This window comes from Podarcis cretensis (assembly GCF_951804945.1).
Source record: "Podarcis cretensis genome assembly, chromosome: 8".
Lineage (NCBI taxonomy): Eukaryota > Metazoa > Chordata > Lepidosauria > Squamata > Lacertidae > Podarcis > Podarcis cretensis.
Genome location: NC_137177.1, coordinates 12575820 through 12596487, shown reverse-complemented (window position 1 = coordinate 12596487; position 20668 = coordinate 12575820). Strand labels below are relative to the sequence as shown.

The window sequence follows — 20668 nt, the reverse complement described above, 5'->3', positions numbered from 1 at the left end:
CTACAAGAATTGCCCCAATTAAAGGATCTCAGTGCTTGAGGTGTAGTATAAGGGCAACAGCGCGCCACCCACCCATGATTACTGAGCCTCCCCCATTTTCCTGTCCCCTCCCCCACTTCGTTTTGAGAGATCGTGGGTGGGCGGCTGTTGCCCCGGAGCGGCGCAAGGTGTGCGGTTTCTCTGCTGGGCAAGGTGCAAAGCTCTTCTTTCGCACCCTGTGAAACTCTCAAAACAAAGGGGACAGGGGCAGGAGATCGGGGGAGGCTCAGGAGTCACGGACGGGCGGCACGCCATTGTCCAGGAGGGGGTGCAAGGTGCATGGTTTCTCTGCTGGGCAAGATACGGAGGGGTGAAATGATTTTGATCCCCTCGGCCAACTGGAGCAGTGAAGGAGCTGGCACAGAGCTGGGCAGTTGAACGTTAACAAGAGCATGTCCCTGATGGCCAGGAACTGCAGAAGTCAAATTGGACCAGGGAAGCCTTATGTTCTTTGAAGTTGAGGCTGCTTGAGTTGAGGTACCTCAGTTGCAGGGGGTTGGCCCAGATGCCCCTCAGAGGTCCTTTCCAAATCTGTGATTCTGTGATCGTCCCACAGTCGTATTCTCAAACTTTGCTTCCAACGCTACCCCCCAGGTTTCTCTCTTCCTCCGGACTTCTCAAGACAGCAAAACAGCTGATGTATAGATGTAATTAGGGATAATAAAGCATGTAATTTGTTCCAATGGGCTTTTGGGAACTGACTACTTTAAATGAAGAGTTGGTGCCACGATGTTTTTATTGCAATTATTGACATGGTTTTAATAGGGTGTCGGTGGGTGGGTGTTGTTTTAACTCTACCAATGTTTCGCAGGTGCCAAAATGTTGATGAGCTAGCCAGGTTTGATGGGGTTTTTGCATCTCCTCAGGATGATGAAAATCAGAGCAGACTTTAAAGAGTTCCTATATCAGGAATGAGAAGCTGTGGTCATCTAGGCCAGTGTTTCCCAACCTTGGGTCTGCAGCTGTTTTTCAATTTTTCAATTTTTATTGAAGATTTTCTTAAATTACAAAAGCACAAGCACTCTCTCTCTCTCTCTCTCTCTCTCTCTCTCTCTCTCTGTCTCAGATAATAGAATCTAGATTAGTAGGGACATGAAATTGAGGCTGGCACAGATTAGGAGGGACGTGTCCTTGGGGAACTTGGAAGGGGGAAGATATTTAATTTGTTTTCAGCACTGTGCTTTACATTATGGTATAGCATAATTAGAATTCTAGCAATTTATGACACTGTCCTGAATCCGTTGTTCCTGGGTGCTGGCAAAGTGCTCCTTGACATCATCTGTAAATTCCTCCAACGAAGCCTCTTCATGCATCAGTTCCTTGCTTGGCCCAGTGCTGTTCTCAAACTCCTTCCTGGCTCTTCAGCTCTCTAGAGTGATGAAGACACTCCTGATCTCCTGCTTCCTCTTCACCCTGCTTCCTCCAGGTGAGCAAAACCACAGCTCCTGTGCTGTTCGTCATGTTTCCAAGAAGGAACTAAGCAGGGGGGGGGGGGTCAGCCATTAAAGCAGGAGAAGGAAGGAACCAGAACTTGTGGCTCCTTTGAAAAGTAGAGGAATAAACCATATGGTCAAGCTACAAGGGATCCTCAATGATAGATTGTTTTTGTTCCCAATATTTATATTTGTTTTTATTTAACCAAATACATACTGAGAGGTTTAGTATCCCAAACTCCATTGGGGGAGTAAGGGAGGCAGTTGTCCACTCTTGGATAAACCAGAATCCTAGCTTTCATCTACAACAAAGACTATGTTTCTTGCACTTTTTTTCTGTTTGTTTACCTCATTGCCCACTCAGATTCTGCAACTTCCTCTGAAACTTTGTCCTTTTGTCTCTGCTACTCACCTCAGTTAGGTGTTTTCCCCATTTTCTATCTGGCCCAAAAAGTTTCTCTTAATGGCCTTTTTAATGAGTTAATGACTGACTATCATCAGCCTTACATAGGTTAGATCTCAATGTTGAGCCTACCAAGTGGCGATAGCAACATCAAAAAAGACTTACTTCACTGCCTCTATTGCATCTGCAAAAATTGCAGCAGGAGACTCTTTCGGGTGGTTTGCAGTTTAACGGAACCATCTTTGCCACTAGGGCCTTGTAAAGACCCCAAGACCTCCTACAACAATAAAGTATTTTGCAGATAAAGTTGCTCAGATTCAGAAGGAGGTAGACTCCACTGTGGGAGCAGGGTTGGGTGGGAGAGTACTAGAGTCTAGTCTAGTCAAGTTGCATGGAATCAATTCCAATCTGTTACCTCTGAGGATGTGGACAGGTTGCTTGGACAAGTGAAACCAACCACCTGTCTCCTTTATCCTTGTCCATCCTGGCTGATAAAAGCAAGCCGGGAAGGGCTGGGCGATGGGCTCTGTGGGGTGGTGAATGCTTTCCTCTATGAGGGAGCATTCCCAGACCCGCTGAAAAAGGTGGTCATTAAACCACTTCTTTAAAAAAATCTTTAGACCCAGCCAGTATGGCCAACTATCGCCCAGCATGCCTGGAGGATGCGGACCATTTGGATCCCTTCCAATCAGGATTCATTGTATATCATGGGACTGAAACTGCCTTGGTCATGCTGGTTGATTTTCTTCGGTGGGCAAGGGAAAAGGTGAAAGCTAGTTATTCCAGTTCCACTGAGCTGCTTGCCCATAATTCATTTTCAATTCAATAGGCAATATGTTGAAATTCATCCTTCAGGTACTCACACATTACAGCTTAGCCCCCCCCCTCCACCATGAGGTTTTATCTCCTCACCACTTCTCAAATAAATATACCTTTCCTTTAAAAAAAAAAAAATCCTTCCAGTAGCACCTTAAAGACCAACTAAGTTCCTTTTTAAGTTCTGCTGGCGCACATGTGGAGCATCTTTGACAAACTCTAGTGCCCATCATCCAGAGCCATTGGTCATGCTTTCTGGAGCTGATGGGAGTTGTAGTTCAGCTACTTGTGGAGTGTCAAAGGTTTCCTCACACCTGCCCTACAGGTCCTCTCTCTCAGACTGCAGGAGCCACCTAGGACAATCATTCTCTGGTCTCTCCAAGACTCAGCCCCCACTGACACACAGCTTAAGAACTACAGAGGAAATATATATATACAGCACCGCATAAGTGAAAAATGGCCCGTTTGGTCCACTATCTTGTTGTCACCATGGTGAACCAGATGCCTATGGGAAGTTCGCAAGCAGGATCTAATAGTGCCTACAGTGTTCAAGAGAGAAAATATCTCTTGAGGCTGGAAGCCAGCAACAGGCTTATTGACCCCCTTGAATTTATCTATACCTTTCCTTACGCCATCCAAGTTGGTGGCATTCAGGAGGAACTGTCATGTTGATGTACCTTAATGTACCCATTTCCCATATGTGGATGGTGCTAAGGTTTTCTAAACCCATCTCCCCATGTCTGTAGCGGCTTCTCTGACATGTGAGTTATGTCTGAGTCAAGGAAAAGACTGCAAAAACGCCACCATTCAGGAGTGTAATACGGCCATAAATCGGTTCTGCATATCTGGCATTGGAAACGCCAAAATGGGTAAGTGAGAAGAACTTTCAGCCTTTTTGACCACCAAAACGTGAATTCCCAGACTCACTTTCTAAGGCCATATCTTAGTAATAAAGCACAGGATGTGGCTTTTCATAAAGCAGTGTTCTAGATCCTGTATTGCATGTAGGAAACAGAAGGAAATTCAAGTCGGTTCACATTTGAAGGTGAGCTTACCTACTTGGCTCTTTCCAAAACAATATGCAAAGCCAAACAAAGCCTTCCTTCCACATCCACACTTCTCCCATTTTTGCAATCCAGTTGTCCAGTCGTGTAATTTATATTTTATTCTATGCCTGTTCCCCTGCCAGATGAATCTAGAAATACCCTTTTGCCATTCCTTGTCCTGTCCTGTCTTTCCTATCACCTGTATCAACTGGAATAGAAACAGCACTCTCTGCTGGTGAATTTTCATGAGGACTTTTCAAAAGTTCTCCATCCCTGCCTCACATTCAACAAATAGATAAAACTGGAGGTCTCTCTTTCCACTCCAGGCCGGGCCAGCCCAAGATATTGTGACACATCAGGCAAACCATGTAATGCTGCCCACCAGCCAGGCAGGGAAGAAGGGGGGACTGAAGATCTACATCAGGAACAAGGGGGGTGGGAATGGGGATCTACACTGGAATTATGTGGGAATAAGATGTACGTTGGCAACAAGGCTGGGAGGAGACCAGAAGCACCTCCTAATTGCCAAGAGGACATTACAGAGGAGGCATTTGGAGGGGCTGCCGAGGAGGTGGAAGATCTGGCCTCCAAGAAATAAACCACAGCTGCAAAGGTGGCAGCAGCCTGCAATGCTTTCATTGGAGGCTGCCCCTGTGGAATATTTTCTCTTGTGTGGGCGAGCCATAACTCCAGGTGTAGTTATTTCCTTCCAATTCTTTCTTCTATAGGTATTTTTGGGAGCAAATTTGTTTTCAAGTCCTGTATCTATGCACTGTATTGCATCAAAGGCTATTCCAGTGCCACCGTAACATCAGCTATGTACATGTTGATCAAGACTTACTGCTGTGAAACAGATATGTGCAACAGTGAAACTCTTGAACGTAAGTAGCAGCAGCAGTGGGGGGTTCAAGTGGGCTGGTTTCCCCAGGTGCATTCGCTTCCCTCTCCCTGCTGGGAAGACCCCTCCCCAGACCCCACCAACATCACTGCCACCCAGCCCTGACAGGAGCCGTTTCCAAGCGGGGCAGGGGCAACTCACCTTCCCCTTGGGGAGAGGAAGAGAGGTGGGGACTCCATGGACGTGAAGGGCAGCCTTCTCGGGAGAGTCTGCCTCCCTCCCACTGCCTCCAGCCCTTTTCAAAGTGAAGACAGAAGCTCGGGTTGGGATTTAACTGAGAACGTCAAAGCTTCAAGTTAGGCTGGGCTGAACTACATGTTGAGGCCTCCTCAGGTGTGACTGGTGAGGCACTATGATGCCTCTGGATTGGCCAGGACTTCTACAAAAATCCGCAACGTGGGCTCCAGCCTTTGCCAAGGGATCTGTGCATTATAAGAGGATATCTGCATTACATAATAACATAGTAAAAATTGGCAAATATAAAAAACCCAAACCTATGTTTAAATACTATAAATATAGCACAAACACTTGAACAGTATGCAGCACCTGTTAGCAAAAATAACCAGGGAGCTTGACAGTTTTAACTTAGTCTAAGAAACACCCCTCTCCTGATATTATTCACAGTCCCTGTCCTGCAGCAGCTTCTGATATTTACCCATTTCTCCAAAGACCTCAACATTTTAAACTCAAAAAACCCTGTGAAACAGGTCAGGCTAAGAGATGGTAGCTGGCATAAGGTCACCCAGCAAGCGTCATGTCTTGAGCATGGATTTAAACCCTGGTTTCCCAGATTCTAGTCCAATTGTCTAACCACTACACCACACTGTCTCATTGATTTCCCAGAGCTCTAACCCTTCCTCCAAAACCTAGACTCCTCCTCTTTCTTTGATGCATTTTTAGAACTATTTTTAGCAGGACAGACTCCTTTCCCGTTTCTGTGCGAGGAATTTAATTTATTCAGGTTTGCATCCTTCTAAAGCAAATGCTAATAAAACTATATTAGATACCATGGGCTCCTGCGCCACCTACACAAATCCTTCCTTCACCTCTTGTTCCATTTTCCCTATTTGAAGATGTTGTCCTAAGCCGCAATTAGCCCTATGGAGGAAGGGGAAAGCAAGCAGTTAGTCCGGGTGCAGAGCCAGCCCACCCATGACGGCTTCGGTCCAGTAAACCTGAAGGAGCGTCTCCACCCCCATCATTCTGCCCGGACACTGAGGTCCAGTGCCGAGGGCCTTCTGGTGGTTCCCTCGCTGTGAGAAGCCAAGTTACAGGGAACCAGTCAGAGGGCCTTCTCAGTAGTGGCACCCGCCCTGTGGAATGCCCTACCACCAGATGTCAAATAATAATAATAATAATAATAATTTATTATTTGTACCCCGCCCATCTGGCTGGGTTTCCCCAGCCACTCTGGGCGGCTTCCAACAGAGATGAAAAATACACTAAAATATCACATATTAAAAACTTCCCTGAACAGGGCTGCCTTCAGATGTTTTCTGAATGTCAGGTAGTTGTCCATCGCCTTGACATCTGATGGGAGGGCATTCCACAGGGCGGGCGCCACCACCGAGAAGGCCCTCTGCCTGGTTCCCTGTAGCTTTGCTTCTCGCAGGGAGGGAACCGCCAGAAGGCCCTCGGAGCTGGACCTCAGTGTCCGGGCAGACCGATGGGGGAGGAGACGCTCCTTCAGATATACTGGACCGAGGCCATTTAGGGCTTTAAAGGTCAGCACCAACACTTTGAATTGTGCTCGGAAACGTACTGGGAGCCAATGTAGGTCTTTCAAGACCGGTGTTATATGGTCTCGGCGGCTGCTCCCAGTCACCAGTCTAGCTGCCGCGTTCTGGATTAGTTGTAGTTTCCGGGTCACCTTCAAAGGTAGCCCCACGTAGAGCGCATTGCAGTAGTCCAAGCGGGAGATAACCAGAGCATGTACCACTCTGGCGAGACAGTCTGCAGGCAGATAGGGTCTCAGCCTACGTACCAGATGGAGCTGGTAAACAGCTGCCCTGGATACAGATTTGACCTGTGCCTCCATGGACAGCTGTGAGTCCAAAATGACTCCCAGGCTGCGCACCTGGTCCTTCAGGGGCACAGTTACCCCATTCAGGACCAGGGAATCCTCCACACCTGCCCGCCTCCTGTCCCCCAAAAACAGTACTTCTGTCTTGTCAGGATTCAACCTCAATCTGTTAGCCGCCATCCATCCTCCAACCGCCTCCAGGCACTCACACAGGACCTTCACCGCCTTCACTGGTTCTGATTTAAAGGAGAGGTAGAGCTGGGTATCATCTGCATACTGATGAACACCCAGCCCAAACCTCCTGATGATCCCTCCCAGCGGCTGCATGTAGATGTTGAAAAGCATGGGGGAGAGGACAGAACCCTGAGGCACCCCACAAGTGAGAGCCCAGGGGTCTGAACACTCATCCCCCACCACCACTTTCTGAACACGGCCCAGGAGGAAGGAGCGGAACCACTGTATGACAGTGCCCCCAGCTCCCAGCCCCTCAAGACGGTCCAGAAGGATGTCATGGTCGATGGTATCAAACGCCGCTGAGAGATCCAGCAGAACTAGGAAACAGCTCTCACCTTTGTCCCTAGCCCGCCGGAGGTCATCAACCAGTGCGACCAAGGCAGTTTCAGTCCCATGATGAGGCCTGAATCCCGACTGGAAGGGATCCAAATGGTCCGCTTCTTCCAGGCGTGCCTGGAGTTGTTCAGCAACCACTCGCTCAATCACCTTGCCCAAGAATGGAAGGTTTGAGACTGGGCGATAATTGGCCATCGTGGCCGCATCTAGAGATGGTTTTTTAAGAAGCGGTTTAATAACCGCCTCTTTCAGCGGGTCTGGGAAGGCTCCCTCACGGAGGGAAGCATTCACCACCCCACGAAGCCCATCGCCCAGTCCTTCCCGGCTAGCTTTTATAAGCCAGGATGGGCAAGGATCCAGGAGACAGGTGGTTGACTTCACTCGTCCGAGCAGCCTGTCCACATCCTCGGAGGTAACAGCTTGGAATTGATCCCACACAACTTGACCAGACAGGACTCTAGCACTCTCCCGCCCCGGCCCTGCTCCCACGGTGGAGTCTACTTCTTCCCGAATCTGAGCGATTTTATCTGCAAAAAACTTTGCAAAATCATTGCAGGAGAACATGTGGCCCGTACTGGGCCCCGATGTTACAGGTGGTTCCGCTAAATTGTGAACCACCTGAAAGAGTCTCCTGCTGCTGTTTTCTGCAGATGCAATAGAGGCGGTGAAGAAAGTCTTCTTCGCCGTCGCTATCGCCACTTGGTAGGCTCGACGTTGAGCTCTAACCTGTGTCCGGTCAGATTCAGAATGGGTTATCCGCCACCGGCGCTCTAGCCGTCTCAACGATTGTTTCATTGCCCTCAGATCCGTGGAAAACCACGGGGCTCTCCGGGCTCCATGCAATCGGAGAGGGCGCTTCGGAGCCAAACAGTCAATAGCCCTGGTTAATTCCGCATTCCAGCGGGCCACCAGGGAATCGGCTGAAAGGCCATCAACATGGGATAAAGCATCCCCTACCACTCTCTGGAAACCATTTGGATCCATTAAGTGGCGGGGGCGGACCATCCGAATCGGTCCCACCTCCCTGCAGAGGGGATGGGTCGCAGAGAAGTCCAGTTGCACCAGGAAGTGATCTGACCATGGCACTTCTTTCGTTTCACTTTTACTTAGTGTCAGATCACCAACATCCGTAGAGGTAAACACCAGGTCCAAGGCATGTCCGCGGCTATGGGTTGGGCCAGACTTATTCAGGGACAGCCCCATGGAGGCCATGCTTTCCACGAAGTCCCGAGCGGCCCCTTGTAAGGTCGTGTCGGCATGGATGTTAAAATCCCCTAGGACGACCAAGCTAGGTGTCTCCAGGAGAACATCCGCCACGACCTGAAGCAGCTCGGGCAGGGAATCCTTGGTGCAGCGGGGAGGTCGGTACACCAAAAGGAATCCTGTACTGCCCCTATTGCCCAACTTCCAGAACATGCACTCAGAAAACTGGGTCTTCCCAATAGGACGCCTGGTGCAAACTAATGACTTCCTAAAAATCACTGCAACCCCCCCTCCCCGCCCACATGACCTGGGTTGCTGTGCGTAAGAGAAACCTGGTGGACAAGCAGCGGCAAGGACAGGCCCATCTGCTTCATCCAACCAAGTCTCTGTTACACATGCCAGGTCAAGTCCTCCATCCATGATCAAGTCATGGATGGCAGTGGTCTTATGAATCATTGACCTGGCATTGCACAGCAACACTTTCAGGTCATGTGGGTATCCCTTGCTGATTCTAGTATTCATCCGGTCAGGACCAGACCCGGAGGCAGGGATAGTCCTCAGACAACGACTAAACCTGGCTCCTCTGTAATGACATGGTCTGGTCTTAGCGTAACTCCTCCTCCTACCCGTGATCACTGAGATCGGTTGTCCCAGTGCATCCCCCCCTGTGGAACATGCCCCAGCCATTTTGTGGGCTGGGGCCCACTCCCCGGCAGCCCTGACCCCTCCCCTTAAGAACAAAATAACCCCTTTAAAAAACAACAACAAAAAAGCAACAACACAAATAAAACAATACAAACAAAAAACAATAAAAATTATAAAAATTACAAAAACATAAAATCAAACAAATTCCCAGGCCCAATAAACATCCACCCCACCCCACCCCACATACAAAAAATTCAAAATAAATTTTTTAAAAACATTTTAAAAGCACTCTGCACCCCTCCAGCAGTAACAGCAAGTGTCCTAGTGAGGCCCGTCAGGCCCCGCCCCAGGCCAGATGGTGAGTGGCAGGAAGGAGCAGGGCCCTCAGACACTCACACAGGAGAGTCCTCCTGGGCAGCGGAGTGCAGCAGTCCATGTGAGGCTTCAGGCCCCACCCCAGGCCAGATGGTGAGTGGCAGGAAGGAGCAGGGCCCTCAGACACTCACATACAGGAGAGTCCTCCTGGGCAGCAGAGCGCAGCAGTCCCTGTGAGGCTTCAGGCCCCGCCCCAGGCCAGATGGTGAGTGGCAAGAAGGAGCAGGGCCCTCAGACACCCACACAGGAGAGTCCTCCTGGGCAGCAGAGTCCAGCAGTCCTTATGAGGCTTCAGGCCCCGCCCCAGGCCAGATGGTGAGTGGCAGGAAGGAGCAGGGCCCTCAGACACTCACATACAGGAGAGTCCTCCTGGGCAGCAGAGCGCAGCAGTCCCTGTGAGGCTTCAGGCCCCGCCCCAGGCCAGATGGTGAGTGGCAAGAAGGAGCAGGGCCCTCAGACACCCACACAGGAGCGTCCTCCTGGGCAGCAGAGTCCAGCAGTCCTGGACAACTACCAGACTTTTAGAAGACATATGAAGGCAGCTCTGTTTAGGGAAGCTTTTAATGTTTAACAGATTGTTGCATTTTAATATTTTGTTGGAAGCCGCCCAAAGTGGCTGGGGAAATGCGGCCGGATGGGCGGGGTATTATTATTATTATTATTATTATTATTATTATTATTATTATTATTAGGCAAGGTGGGATGACCTCCTCAGGGAGCAGGATCCACAGGGTCAATAGAGGCAGCTTCCAAGGAATGCTTTACCTTCTGCTGCTGCCGCTGCCACCAACACAGTAGAGCACACCTTGGAGGCTGGAAATGAGTGTCAAGGGGGGGGGGAATTACCACACACACAGCACTACGTACTTCCCTTTAGCAATCCCCCCACCCTGGTGTATACTGTTATTTACAGCACTATAACAAAGAATTATGGGAGTGGTAGTTTGTTAAGGGTGCTGAGAGTTGATAGGAAAACCCCTATTCCCCTCACAGAGCTACGGTTTAGCAATCAACCCCCACAAAATAGTTCTTATTATCACCATCAGTCTCCAGCACTGAACGTGTTGGCCTAGTGTGGGGCACCAAGGAGAGTTTGGCTGTCTGGCTGGTGTACTGACCACCTAGTGCAGCAGCAGCCACCCTGTCAGGCCTGTTGGATGTGGTGGCTGGCTGGGCCTTGGAATTCCCTAACCTACTGATAGATAGATAATTTATTACGGTCAAAGACCAGCTCACATAACATAACACAATAAAAACAGTGTTCATAAAGATAAAATATACAATTGGAGCAGATTGCAGCTCATGAGTTAAAATTAAGATATATGCATACAACCGTACAACTGAGATTTGGGCTACCATAAAAAATTGACCCTGAGGCGCCTCAAAGGGCAACTTCAGCATTTCCCTAGTAAGTTATTTTATTCTAGAGGATGATCTGCGCCTACAAATCTGGGTGCAGAATCTGGCTACCAGCCAGGTTTTCTTATGATCTTTGCCTAAGAGGAGAGAATTAAGTTTAGACTTGTCTGAAAGATCGGCGAGCCTCTTCAGCAAAGGATCAATGGTGTCTCTACGAATCTCAACATAAAAAGGACATCTAAAAATATATGTTCAAGGCTTCCTATTTCCCCTAATGGGCAGGTGCAAAGTCTCTGTGTGTACGGGACCTGAAATATACTCAGAGTCGCAAAGTGATTTCATGCTCTTTATTCAGCTCATAGTGGTGAGGAGGAATGAATGAATGTCCCCTCAAGGTATCTGCTTTATATACATTATTTACACAATGGGCTGCACATGATTGGCTAATTCCGGAATTCTACTGTAAGCCAATCAGGTTGTGGATTCACTTCTATCTGGAGCATGATTGGGTAGTTCCTGCCAACCAATCATACTGCTGCATTCTGAATCCTATTGTTCTAGGACCAATCAGGCTGCTGCCTTTTGGATCCTATTGTTCTAGGGCCAATCAGACTGCTGCAGTTTGGATCCTATTCAACCCAGTACATAACACCCCTCCCCTCTAAGTTCCAGTCCTGCCCGGGAGGTCGCATTCATAGTCCTCGAGGTACGCCGGCGGCCTACATGTGCGTTGCGGCCTGGGGTGTTCCCTGGTCCGGGGTTCAGGTTCTGGCTCGTGTTCCAAGGATGCTGGCTGTGATGGGGCTGTTTGGTCTGGCGCAACCGGCTCACTCAGTCGTGGTTCTGGTTCCGGTGTCCTTTCGGCCTCGCAGGTCCTCTCTGTATTTACTGATTCTGCATCTCCTGCTGGCCCCTCGTGCTCTATGGGCCTCACTGCCCCTCTGTTCCCTTGGGACTCCTCTGCCCTTTCCTCCTCCTGGTTTTCTCCTGGGAATCGTCGCCGTATCTGGTCGCAGTGGCGGCGCCAGCATTGCCCCCCATCCGTTAGCACCTCATACGACACGGGGCCAGTGACCCTGGTGACTGTGGCGGGTACCCATGCTGGGCCTGCCCCAAAATTCTTTGCGTACACTGGGTCCTGAGCCTCGAAGGTCCGGGGGTTCTTGCCTTCCCCCAACACTGCCTCATCCTGAGCTCTATCGGGGTGAAGGCGGTCCAATCTGATTGCAAGGCGCCGACCCATTAGTAGTTCAGCGGGGCTCCTGCCAGTCGTTGAGCTGGGGGTGCTGTGCTGTGCTAGAAGGAATGTGGCAAGGCGGTACTCCCAATCCCCTTGTGTCATACGGCGAAGGGTGTCCTTGGTGGTCCGCACCATGCGTTCTGCTTGGCCATTGGTGGCAGGGTGGAATGGCGCCGAACGGATGTAGCGGATGGCGTTCTGCGTTGTGAAGGTTTGAAATTCTCCTGACGTAAATGCAGTCCCGTTGTCTGAGACAAGAGTGTCAGGGAGCCCGTGGGTTGCAAACAGCCTGCGTAGTACCCGGATGGCTGCGGACGTAGAAGTGGACGGTACCAGTGCGACTTCCAGCCATTTGGTGTAGGAGTCCACCACTATGAAGAATGTTTTCCCCTGAAAGGGGCCAGCGAAGTCCACATGCAGGCGTGACCATGGTGCTCGGGCGGACTCCCAGGACTGGACTGGGGCCCTTGGGGGATCTGGGCGGGATTCTTGGCAGGCCTGGCAGTGTTTGACCCAGGCCTCTATCTCTCCGTCGATCCCTGGCCACCACACATAACTCCTGGCAAGGGCCTTCATTCTTACTACCCCTGGGTGTGTCTCGTGTAGGGCTGTGAGGACCCTTTTGCGGAGGGGCTGGGGAACAACGACCCTGCTTCCCCATAACAGGCACCCCTTGTGGGCCGACAGTTCATGTTTGCGGGTTGTGTAGCCGGCGAATTCTGGCCCGGGGCTGCTGCTGGGCCATCCCCTCCACACCCAGTCCAGGACCCGGGAGATGACCCTATCTTTCTTGGAATGGTGTGCAACTTCTTGTGCCTGAATGGGGCGGTCAGGAAGCAGCTCCAGGCTCATAACCTCTTGTGCAGGTGCTGGGTCGGGGCCTGTTTCCGGTAGTGGTAGCCTGCTGAGGGCGTCCGCATGGCCCATCGCCTTCCCCGGACGGTGAATCAGTGCATACTGGTAGCTGGCAAGGAAAATTGACCACCTGAGGACGCGAGGAGACAGCACTTGGGGGGTCTGCTTTTCAGGGGCAAACAAGCCAAGCAACGGCTTGTGGTCAGTCACCACGGTGAAGGGCCGCCCGTACAAGAAATCATGGAATTTTTTTACTCCCTTCACGATTGCCAGACCCTCCTTGTCGATTTGCGAGTAGTTCCGCTCAGTTGCGTTGAGTGTCTGGGAAAAGTATGCCACTGGTACCTCTCTTCCATCCGGGAGTTGGTGTCCCAGGACAGCGCCAATTCCATAGGGCGAGGCGTCGCATGCTAGCACCACCGGCAGCCTCTCGTCGAAGTGTGCCAAGACCGAGTTTGAGACAAGCAAGTCCTTGACTGCCTGGAATGCAGCCTCCTGGCGCTGGCCCCACACCCAAGGGGCCCGCTTGTCCAGGAGTCTGTGTAGGGGCTCCACTACCGCCGCCTTGTGGGGAAGGAAGGAATGGTAAAAGTTCAATAGTCCCAAGAAGGCCTGAAGTTCAGTCTTGTTCTTGGGCGCTGGGGCATCACAAATGGCCCGTACCTTGTCCCCAGTCGGGTGGACCCCTTCTGCGTCCACCATAAATCCCAGAAAGTCCACCTGAGGCACTCCTAGTAGACATTTTTCCCGCTTCACCTTGAGACCCGCCGTCTGGAAACGGTGCAGAACGGTGCGGAGGCGGTCCTCAAACTCCTCTGGTGTGGGCCCGGCAATCAACACATCATCGAAGAAGGGGGTGACGCCAGGAATCCCTTTAAGTAGAGAGTCCATTAGATTCTGGAATATGCCTGGTGCCACGCTGATACCGAATTGCAGCCGCTTTACCCTGAATGCTCCTCTGTGCGTCACAATCGTCTGTGCCTCTGCTGTGGCCTCATCTACTGGCAGCTGTTGATATGCTTGGGCCAAGTCCAGCTTGCCAAAAATTTTCGACCCAGCCAGGGTGGCAAGAACGTGGCTGACCACTGGCACTGGGTATGCATGGGCCGTAAGGGCCTTGTTTATGGTACATTTGTAGTCTGCGCAGATGCGGACCGAACCATTAGGCTTGACGGGTGTGACAATTGGGGTTTCCCAGGGGGCATTAGGCACCGGCTCCAGCACTCCTTGCTCCACAAGCCGGTCCAATTCCTCGTCTATACGGGGTTTCAGGGCGAACGGGACCCGGCGGGCCTTGAGCCTGACCGGTCGTACTGCGGGGTCAAGCTGTAGAGCAATGGGGGGGCCCGTATACTGTCCCAATTTCCCATCAAAAACCCCCGGAAATTCCTTGCATATGGCGTCCACGTCCACTTGTAAGCTAGTATGGTTCACCCCGGTGACGGCTAGCCCCAGTGGTCCAAACCATGCCAATCCCAGTAAGCTAATGTAGGGGCCCTTGACCACAAGTAAGTCCAGTTGCCGTGTCCGCCCTCGGTATTGCACCCTGAAGGTCCCCACCCCCATTGTGGGGACCTTACGTTTCTGGAAGTCCCGGAGGGTGAATGGGGCCGGCCTGAGTTTGGGACCCCCAGTAGGACACAGTTTCCTTAAGGTCCTTGCCGAGATTATGGATAGAGTTGAACCCGTGTCAAGCTCCATGCGGCATGGGGCCCCCTCTATCTGTACGTCAACATAAATTTTCTCTACGTTGGGGTGGGGCAACTGGTATACCTGGAAGTCCGTGAGCTCAGTCGAGTTGCCTTGGTGCGTTGGGCCCCAGGACCTGGGGCTCTTGGATTGGTCATCTGATGCCTGGCGTCGGGTGGGCTGAGCCCGACACACCCGGGCGATGTGTCCCGATTTTCTGCACTGCCTGCACTCTGCGTTGCGGAAACGGCAGGTCCTCCTCTCGTGACTTTCTCCGCAGCTTGCGCAGTTCCCTCCTTCTCGTCGAGGCAGCTGTGGTATGGGGGCTGCTTGAGTGCGCTGCTGTACTCGGTGCACCTCCTCCCTGTTGGATCCTGAGTCGTCGGTGAGGTCTTCATGGTGGACCCTCGGTTGGGATGGCTGGCTCGGCCGTGCCTCTTGCGTTGACCTCTCGGCAGCTTCCGTTGCCAGGGCCTCCTCCAGAGCGACCTGGAACGTTAGGTCCTTCTTAGCGTAGAGGCGTCGTTGCAGCTTCTCATCCCTCAGGCCACCGACGAGGCGGTCACGAAGCATGTTCTCCAGCTCTGAGAAGTTGCAGAACCGGGCGGCTTGGCGGAGAGACGTCACAAACCCAGTTATGGTTTCCCCAGGGGCTTGCCGCTTTGCGTAGAAGGCATTTCGACGAGCCACCACTGAGGGCTGCGGCGAAAAGTGCCCCTTCAGCTGTTCCATTATTGTTTTGTATGGAACAGTAGCGACGTCTTCAGGCGCAAGGAGAGCCCGGGCGATTTCAAACGTCTCCTCTCCGCAGACGCTGAAGAATATTGCCCTCTTCTTGGCGTCTTCTTCATCGGTGACCCCTTTGGCTTCTAGGAGGAAGGTGAAACGGGAGGCGTATGCTTCCCAGTCTCCAGATGCTGGGTTGAACGGCGAAAAGCTGCTGTTGGTTGCCATTCTGAGTTCCTTGTGTCCCGGAGCTGAAGCCTGGATACACGGTGCGAGGCAGCGATGCGGCAGGTGGCGGTGCTGCGGTGCTGTGTGTGGCAGTCAGCTCAGCGGGATCCCACCTTCGTCGCCAGTGAAATATACTCAGAGTCGCAAAGTGATTTCATGCTCTTTATTCAGCTCATAGTGGTGAGGAGGAATGAATGAATGTCCCCTCAAGGTATCTGCTTTATATACATTATTTACACAATGGGCTGCACATGATTGGCTAATTCCGGAATTCTACTGTAAGCCAATCAGGTTGTGGATTCACTTCTATCTGGAGCATGATTGGGTAGTTCCTGCCAACCAATCATACTGCTGCATTCTGAATCCTATTGTTCTAGGACCAATCAGGCTGCTGCCTTTTGGATCCTATTGTTCTAGGGCCAATCAGACTGCTGCAGTTTGGATCCTATTCAACCCAGTACATAACAGGACCCTTCTCTAGGACCCTTCCAGAACCGGTGAGGGTAGCAGGCCATGAATTTTATGTCTTACCGCCATAATTTTTCCCATTGTTCCATGTAAATATTATAACCCAAATCTTGTGCCCATCTCACCATTACAGCTTTCACTTGTTCTTCGTTTACCTCCCATTCCAATAGGGGGTCGTATACACGGGAGATATATTTTCCTTTACCTTGTATCAATGCTTTTTCAAATTCTGATGTTTCTTTTGCAAGTCCTGTTTTTTTATCAATGGTTAATCTTTGATGAATTTAAAATATTGCAGCCAGTCTGTTAGGTGCCCTTTAATTTCTTCATATTTTTTCAGTATAAGGTTCATCCTATTGTCCTTCTACTAATAATCAGTATGTGGCCCATTCCCCATTCATATTCTTTTTCTTAACTGCCTGTGCTTCTGCAGGTAAGGTCCACAGAGGGATCTTACAGGTTTAACCTGTATCTTCATTACCTGTTTTTTCCTTTTCTTTTACTTTATATTGTAAATTTATTGGTGTTAGCCGCACCAAGCCCAGTTCTGGCCGGGGACGGCGGTGTATAAATTATTATTATTATTATTATTATTATTATTATTATTATTATTATTATCATCATCTACCATTTTTTCCTAGGTAAAATTGTAATTTCACCTAGAACTAAGCACATCTTTTTCCAGAAGAGATGAGTTTTCTTTTTCTTCCCCTCTCTAAGAAAGAGGGCAATTTTGTAGTATCATCATCATCTACCATTTTTTCCTAGGTAAAATTGTAATTTCACCTAGAACTAAGCACATCTTTTTCCAGAAGAGATGAGTTTTCTTTTTCTTCCCCTCTCTAAGAAAGAGGGCAATTTTGTAGTATTTCATCACCATCTTGTGTGTTTCTGTAGATACCATTTTGTCTCTCAGAATCCCCTCCAATGGTGCTCAGTGCTAAGCCCAATTGCTTAAAGTGGTATCCCTTTGCTTGAAATGTATGCTGTGAATGTGGCCCCAGTCAGAAATCTCTTGCACCATGCCTTAATGTAGCCCTGGATGAATGGAGCAAGGCTGCAGCACTGTACTTGGAGTAGTGCTGGGAGCTGGTACACATCCCTCTTGGAAGGGGGAGCACAATTCCCACCCCTCACAGACAGCCAGATGTGGTTGGAAGCTGCAAACTAACTGCAAGGTTGGGGTGGTGTGGTGATTGCTTTACAGTGCCAGACCCTGAGGAGAGGGAGCTCAATGGGATGAAGTGCCCAAGTTGCTACTCCTTCACAAGCGATCAGTGCCAGTCCAAGAAAACCGTCAGCTGCAGAAATAACGAGGACCGCTGCTTCTACTATGGGGGTAGCATCAGTCTTGGTGAGTCTCTGCATCCAGTAAGTGCAGCTAGGGCATTTAAAGCAGCATCACGCCACCTTGAGCAGTCAGGCTTAGCCAAAAAATATGTTGGCAAGGGTGCTGAAAGTTATTAGGAGACGCTGCTCCCCTCACAGTGTGTCTGGGATAGTCAAGAGCTCAAGGAGGAGGGATGGGTGAGCAGAGGAGGCGGGTGGAGGAGCATCCAGGGGAGGGGCTAGTGATATGTGGGTTTCTGTGCCACCTGTGAGGCAGCTCCTGGTGGTGGTGGAAGAGAGGCAGGAGGGGGAGACCAGGAAGCCGGATACAAAGCAGGAGAAAGAGGCAGGAGAAGAGTTGCAGGACGTTTCTTTTTCTTCCGATTCATCCACCCTCCCTCAGAGTCTGGAGAACTTGTGGTGCTCCTAGAGAGAGTCATAGCTTTGGAAACTGTGGATCCTCCCTGCACTTCCACTTGTTCCATGCCTAGAAAGCACAATTCCAATTGGTTTTCCACTTACACATCCAGCAGAATGGATGAGCCCTAGGTGCGTTCAGGGCACAGAGCTACCATTTCCATGATTTTCTTGGGAAAGGGGTTGATTGTTAAACCACTCTGGGAATTAGGCTTAGCCAAGGGAGGATGGTTAATGCTACTCTGCTGAGCAAGACAAGTTCTTGTGACTCACAAAACTTAGGTAGCTTGTAATCAGGCCCAGGCTGCTGCTGTCACCCCCAATACCAGAACAAGCTGGGAGTTTGTAATCCACAATCTTAGTTCTCCATCGCTTTAGCTTGAACTAAGAACTGGACCATAGAGTTCCACTGGAACCTGAAGTGCAGCAGGCAGAATAGACTGCTCTATGAGCAAGTGTAGATGTGCCCCATGGTGGTGGACAGCTGCCAGGAACATACTGGTGACAGCCAGATGTATATCGAAGTAGTATTCCATATTGTGCTGCTCTGAAAACTACAAGATCGTCGATAAACCTTGATGAATTTCTGCCTGGAATCCTGTAGCTGTTTATTCCATTTTTTCCCAGCAACTCCTTAAAACATTTTTGTTTAGACACGCCTATCCAGACATGTGGCACATGAGTGGCGCTGTGGGTTAAACCACAGAGCCTAGGACTTGTCGATCAGAAGGTCGGTGGTCCGAATCCTTGCGACAGGGTGAGCTCCCGTTGCTCGGTCCCTGCTCCTGACATCCTAGCAGTTCAAAAGCACATCAAAGTGCGAGTACCGTAGATAAATAGGTACCGCTCCAGCAGGAAGGTAAACGGCATTTCCGTGTGCTGCTGTGGTTCACCAGAAGCGGCTTAGTCATGCTGGTCACATGACCTGGAACCTGTATGCCGGCTCCCTTGGCCAATAAAGCGAGATGAGCTCCGCAACCCCAGAGTTGGTCACGACTGGACCTGATTGTCAGGGGTCCCTTTACCTTTACTTTATCCAGACATGTAGATTGGACGCACTCTATTCCCTTTTGCTGTTCATTCTAATGAGTTTTAAATATTTTAATAGTTTTAACTGCTTGTATCGCTAATGTTAATATTTCTTGTAAACCCCTAGTGATTTTTACTGCAGTCACGAGGTATATTGATTTTGTTAAATAAAAATACATCCTAAAATTTGGATCTTAATTGGGGAGGGCCCCTCATGTCTAGGGACCAAAGGCGTCCCTCTAGGACTCTCTCTCTTTGGCCCTTCGAATCCTACTTAGCCACACCTCCTCTCCCTAGGCCACACCCTTCACAAGCCCCACTTTATACCCTACCTGAACGCTTTGTCCTCACTGGATTGCCCACACACGTTTCTGGTTATGCCCTTCTTTTTGAGGGAGAGAGTTTTGGATTCCAAAAGTGTGGGAAGGTTTATATAATTTAGCAGAGTCCCCTGTTTGAGTTTATGCAGGAACAAGCAGGTTGCTAACTCGTTTGAGTCCTATCAATAATTATACCTTCCTGGTTGATAATCCCTTTCTGTCCCTCTTAAAGAAAACAAACATGAATCTGAATCATATTAACATAAACTACTTTACTATCAGATTCATTCAGGTTTACAGAGTTGTTCCTGAAGGCAGGCTTAGGTTACATAACAGATAAACTATATACTAGATAGTAGTGAATCATGAGAAGACTGCATCCGAGCAGTTACCAGTTAACACTCCTTGCAGCATCCGACCAACAGGCCAACTGACAAAACTCCCTGCCACATAGAGGCAGTTAGTCCTCTCGCGGAATGTTGGACTTGACTTGCAGCTTTATATCCCACAAAAAGCACCTGTGTGTTTCTTTCCAACAGGGGATACCAAGCTAAAGGCTGCTGCCCGAGGCTGTACGACGGCATATATGTGTAACTTCATCAGTGGAACAGACATTGCGTTTCGAAATTACAGCGTCCTGACCACTAGAGCAGGGTGCTCCATAGCAAAACACTCTGTCTATGAACTGTAGCTGAGAGAGAGAAAGGAAATCTTTTCCAGAAGAACCCACTTCCAGAAGAACCAACAATTCCAGAAGAACCCACAACTTCCAGAAGAACCCACAATTTAGGGAAATCGGCTGCCTTGTGCTTGAAGCAGGGGAGGTCTCAGCCTGAAGCCCCCCAGCCTTTATTTCCAGAATTCTAGAAGCTCCTCCTCAAGGAAAGGCTGTATTTGACTTTCAAAATAAATATGAGTGTTGTATCGTGTGTTTTTTCCAAATGCAACATTTGTTGGGGGGGGGCATTTGTCAGAGATGTAGGGGCATAGGAGCTAACTCCTAGGAGCTGTGTGGGCTTTGGCCCCCACAATAAAATATTTGAGGTGGCTGCCCCCCCCCCACGTTAATGGGCATTGCTATTTTACACTGCATCATGTGATCAGTTATGCAGGACAGGGCTTGCCTGGGCGGCCACAATATTTTATTCTAGACATCACAGGGAAGGGGCTAGTGATTTCTTGGGTTCTGTGCCACTCCTAGTGGTGTTTCTGGAGAAGTCAGAAGGAGGAGACCAGGAGAAGGAGGAGAGAGGAAAAGAGCTGCAAGGGGTCTCTTTTTCTCCTCCCATCCACACACGTAGTTTGGAGAAACAAAATAAAAAAATTCCTTCCAGAAGAATTCCTTCCTTCCTTACAGACCAACTAAGTTTGTTATTGGTGTGAGCTTTCATGTGCATGCACATGTCTTCAGATAGTTTGGAGAGTTTGCAGTGCACCCACAGGCAGTCATAATTTTGGAAACCTCTGGATCCCACACACACACACTTCCACTTGTCCCATGGTTTTCCACATGAACCATCCTTTCCGGGCACAGGTCTGATTGGTTTTGCCTTGCCC

At 49.9% G+C, this 20668-nt stretch overlaps 1 protein-coding gene and 2 long non-coding RNA genes across 3 annotated transcripts in view; 1 reads left to right on the top strand and 2 right to left on the bottom strand.

Annotated features, from left to right (window-relative positions):
- Positions 1-1177: 1177 nt before the first annotated feature.
- Positions 1178-20668, bottom strand: part of LOC307221804 — a 44333-nt gene continuing 24842 nt past the window's right edge. Inside the window, exon 3 of the long non-coding RNA XR_013841535.1 lies at positions 1178-1408. This is a non-coding gene — a long non-coding RNA (uncharacterized lncRNA). The remainder of the gene's footprint in view (positions 1409-20668) is intronic.
- Positions 4548-19802, top strand: LOC307221733 (phospholipase A2 inhibitor and Ly6/PLAUR domain-containing protein-like; the record flags this gene model as incomplete). Its single annotated transcript, XM_079986525.1, has 3 exons — positions 4548-4618; positions 17224-17370; positions 19651-19802. The coding sequence occupies exons 1-3, from the start codon at positions 4555-4557 to the stop codon at positions 19800-19802; spliced, it is 363 nt and encodes a 120-aa protein (XP_079842651.1). The 5' UTR covers positions 4548-4554.
- Positions 19364-20009, bottom strand: LOC307221786. The gene is made up of 2 exons (XR_013841514.1): positions 19872-20009; positions 19364-19822 (listed from the first exon to the last, which is right to left on the bottom strand). It is a non-coding gene; the product is annotated as an uncharacterized lncRNA (long non-coding RNA).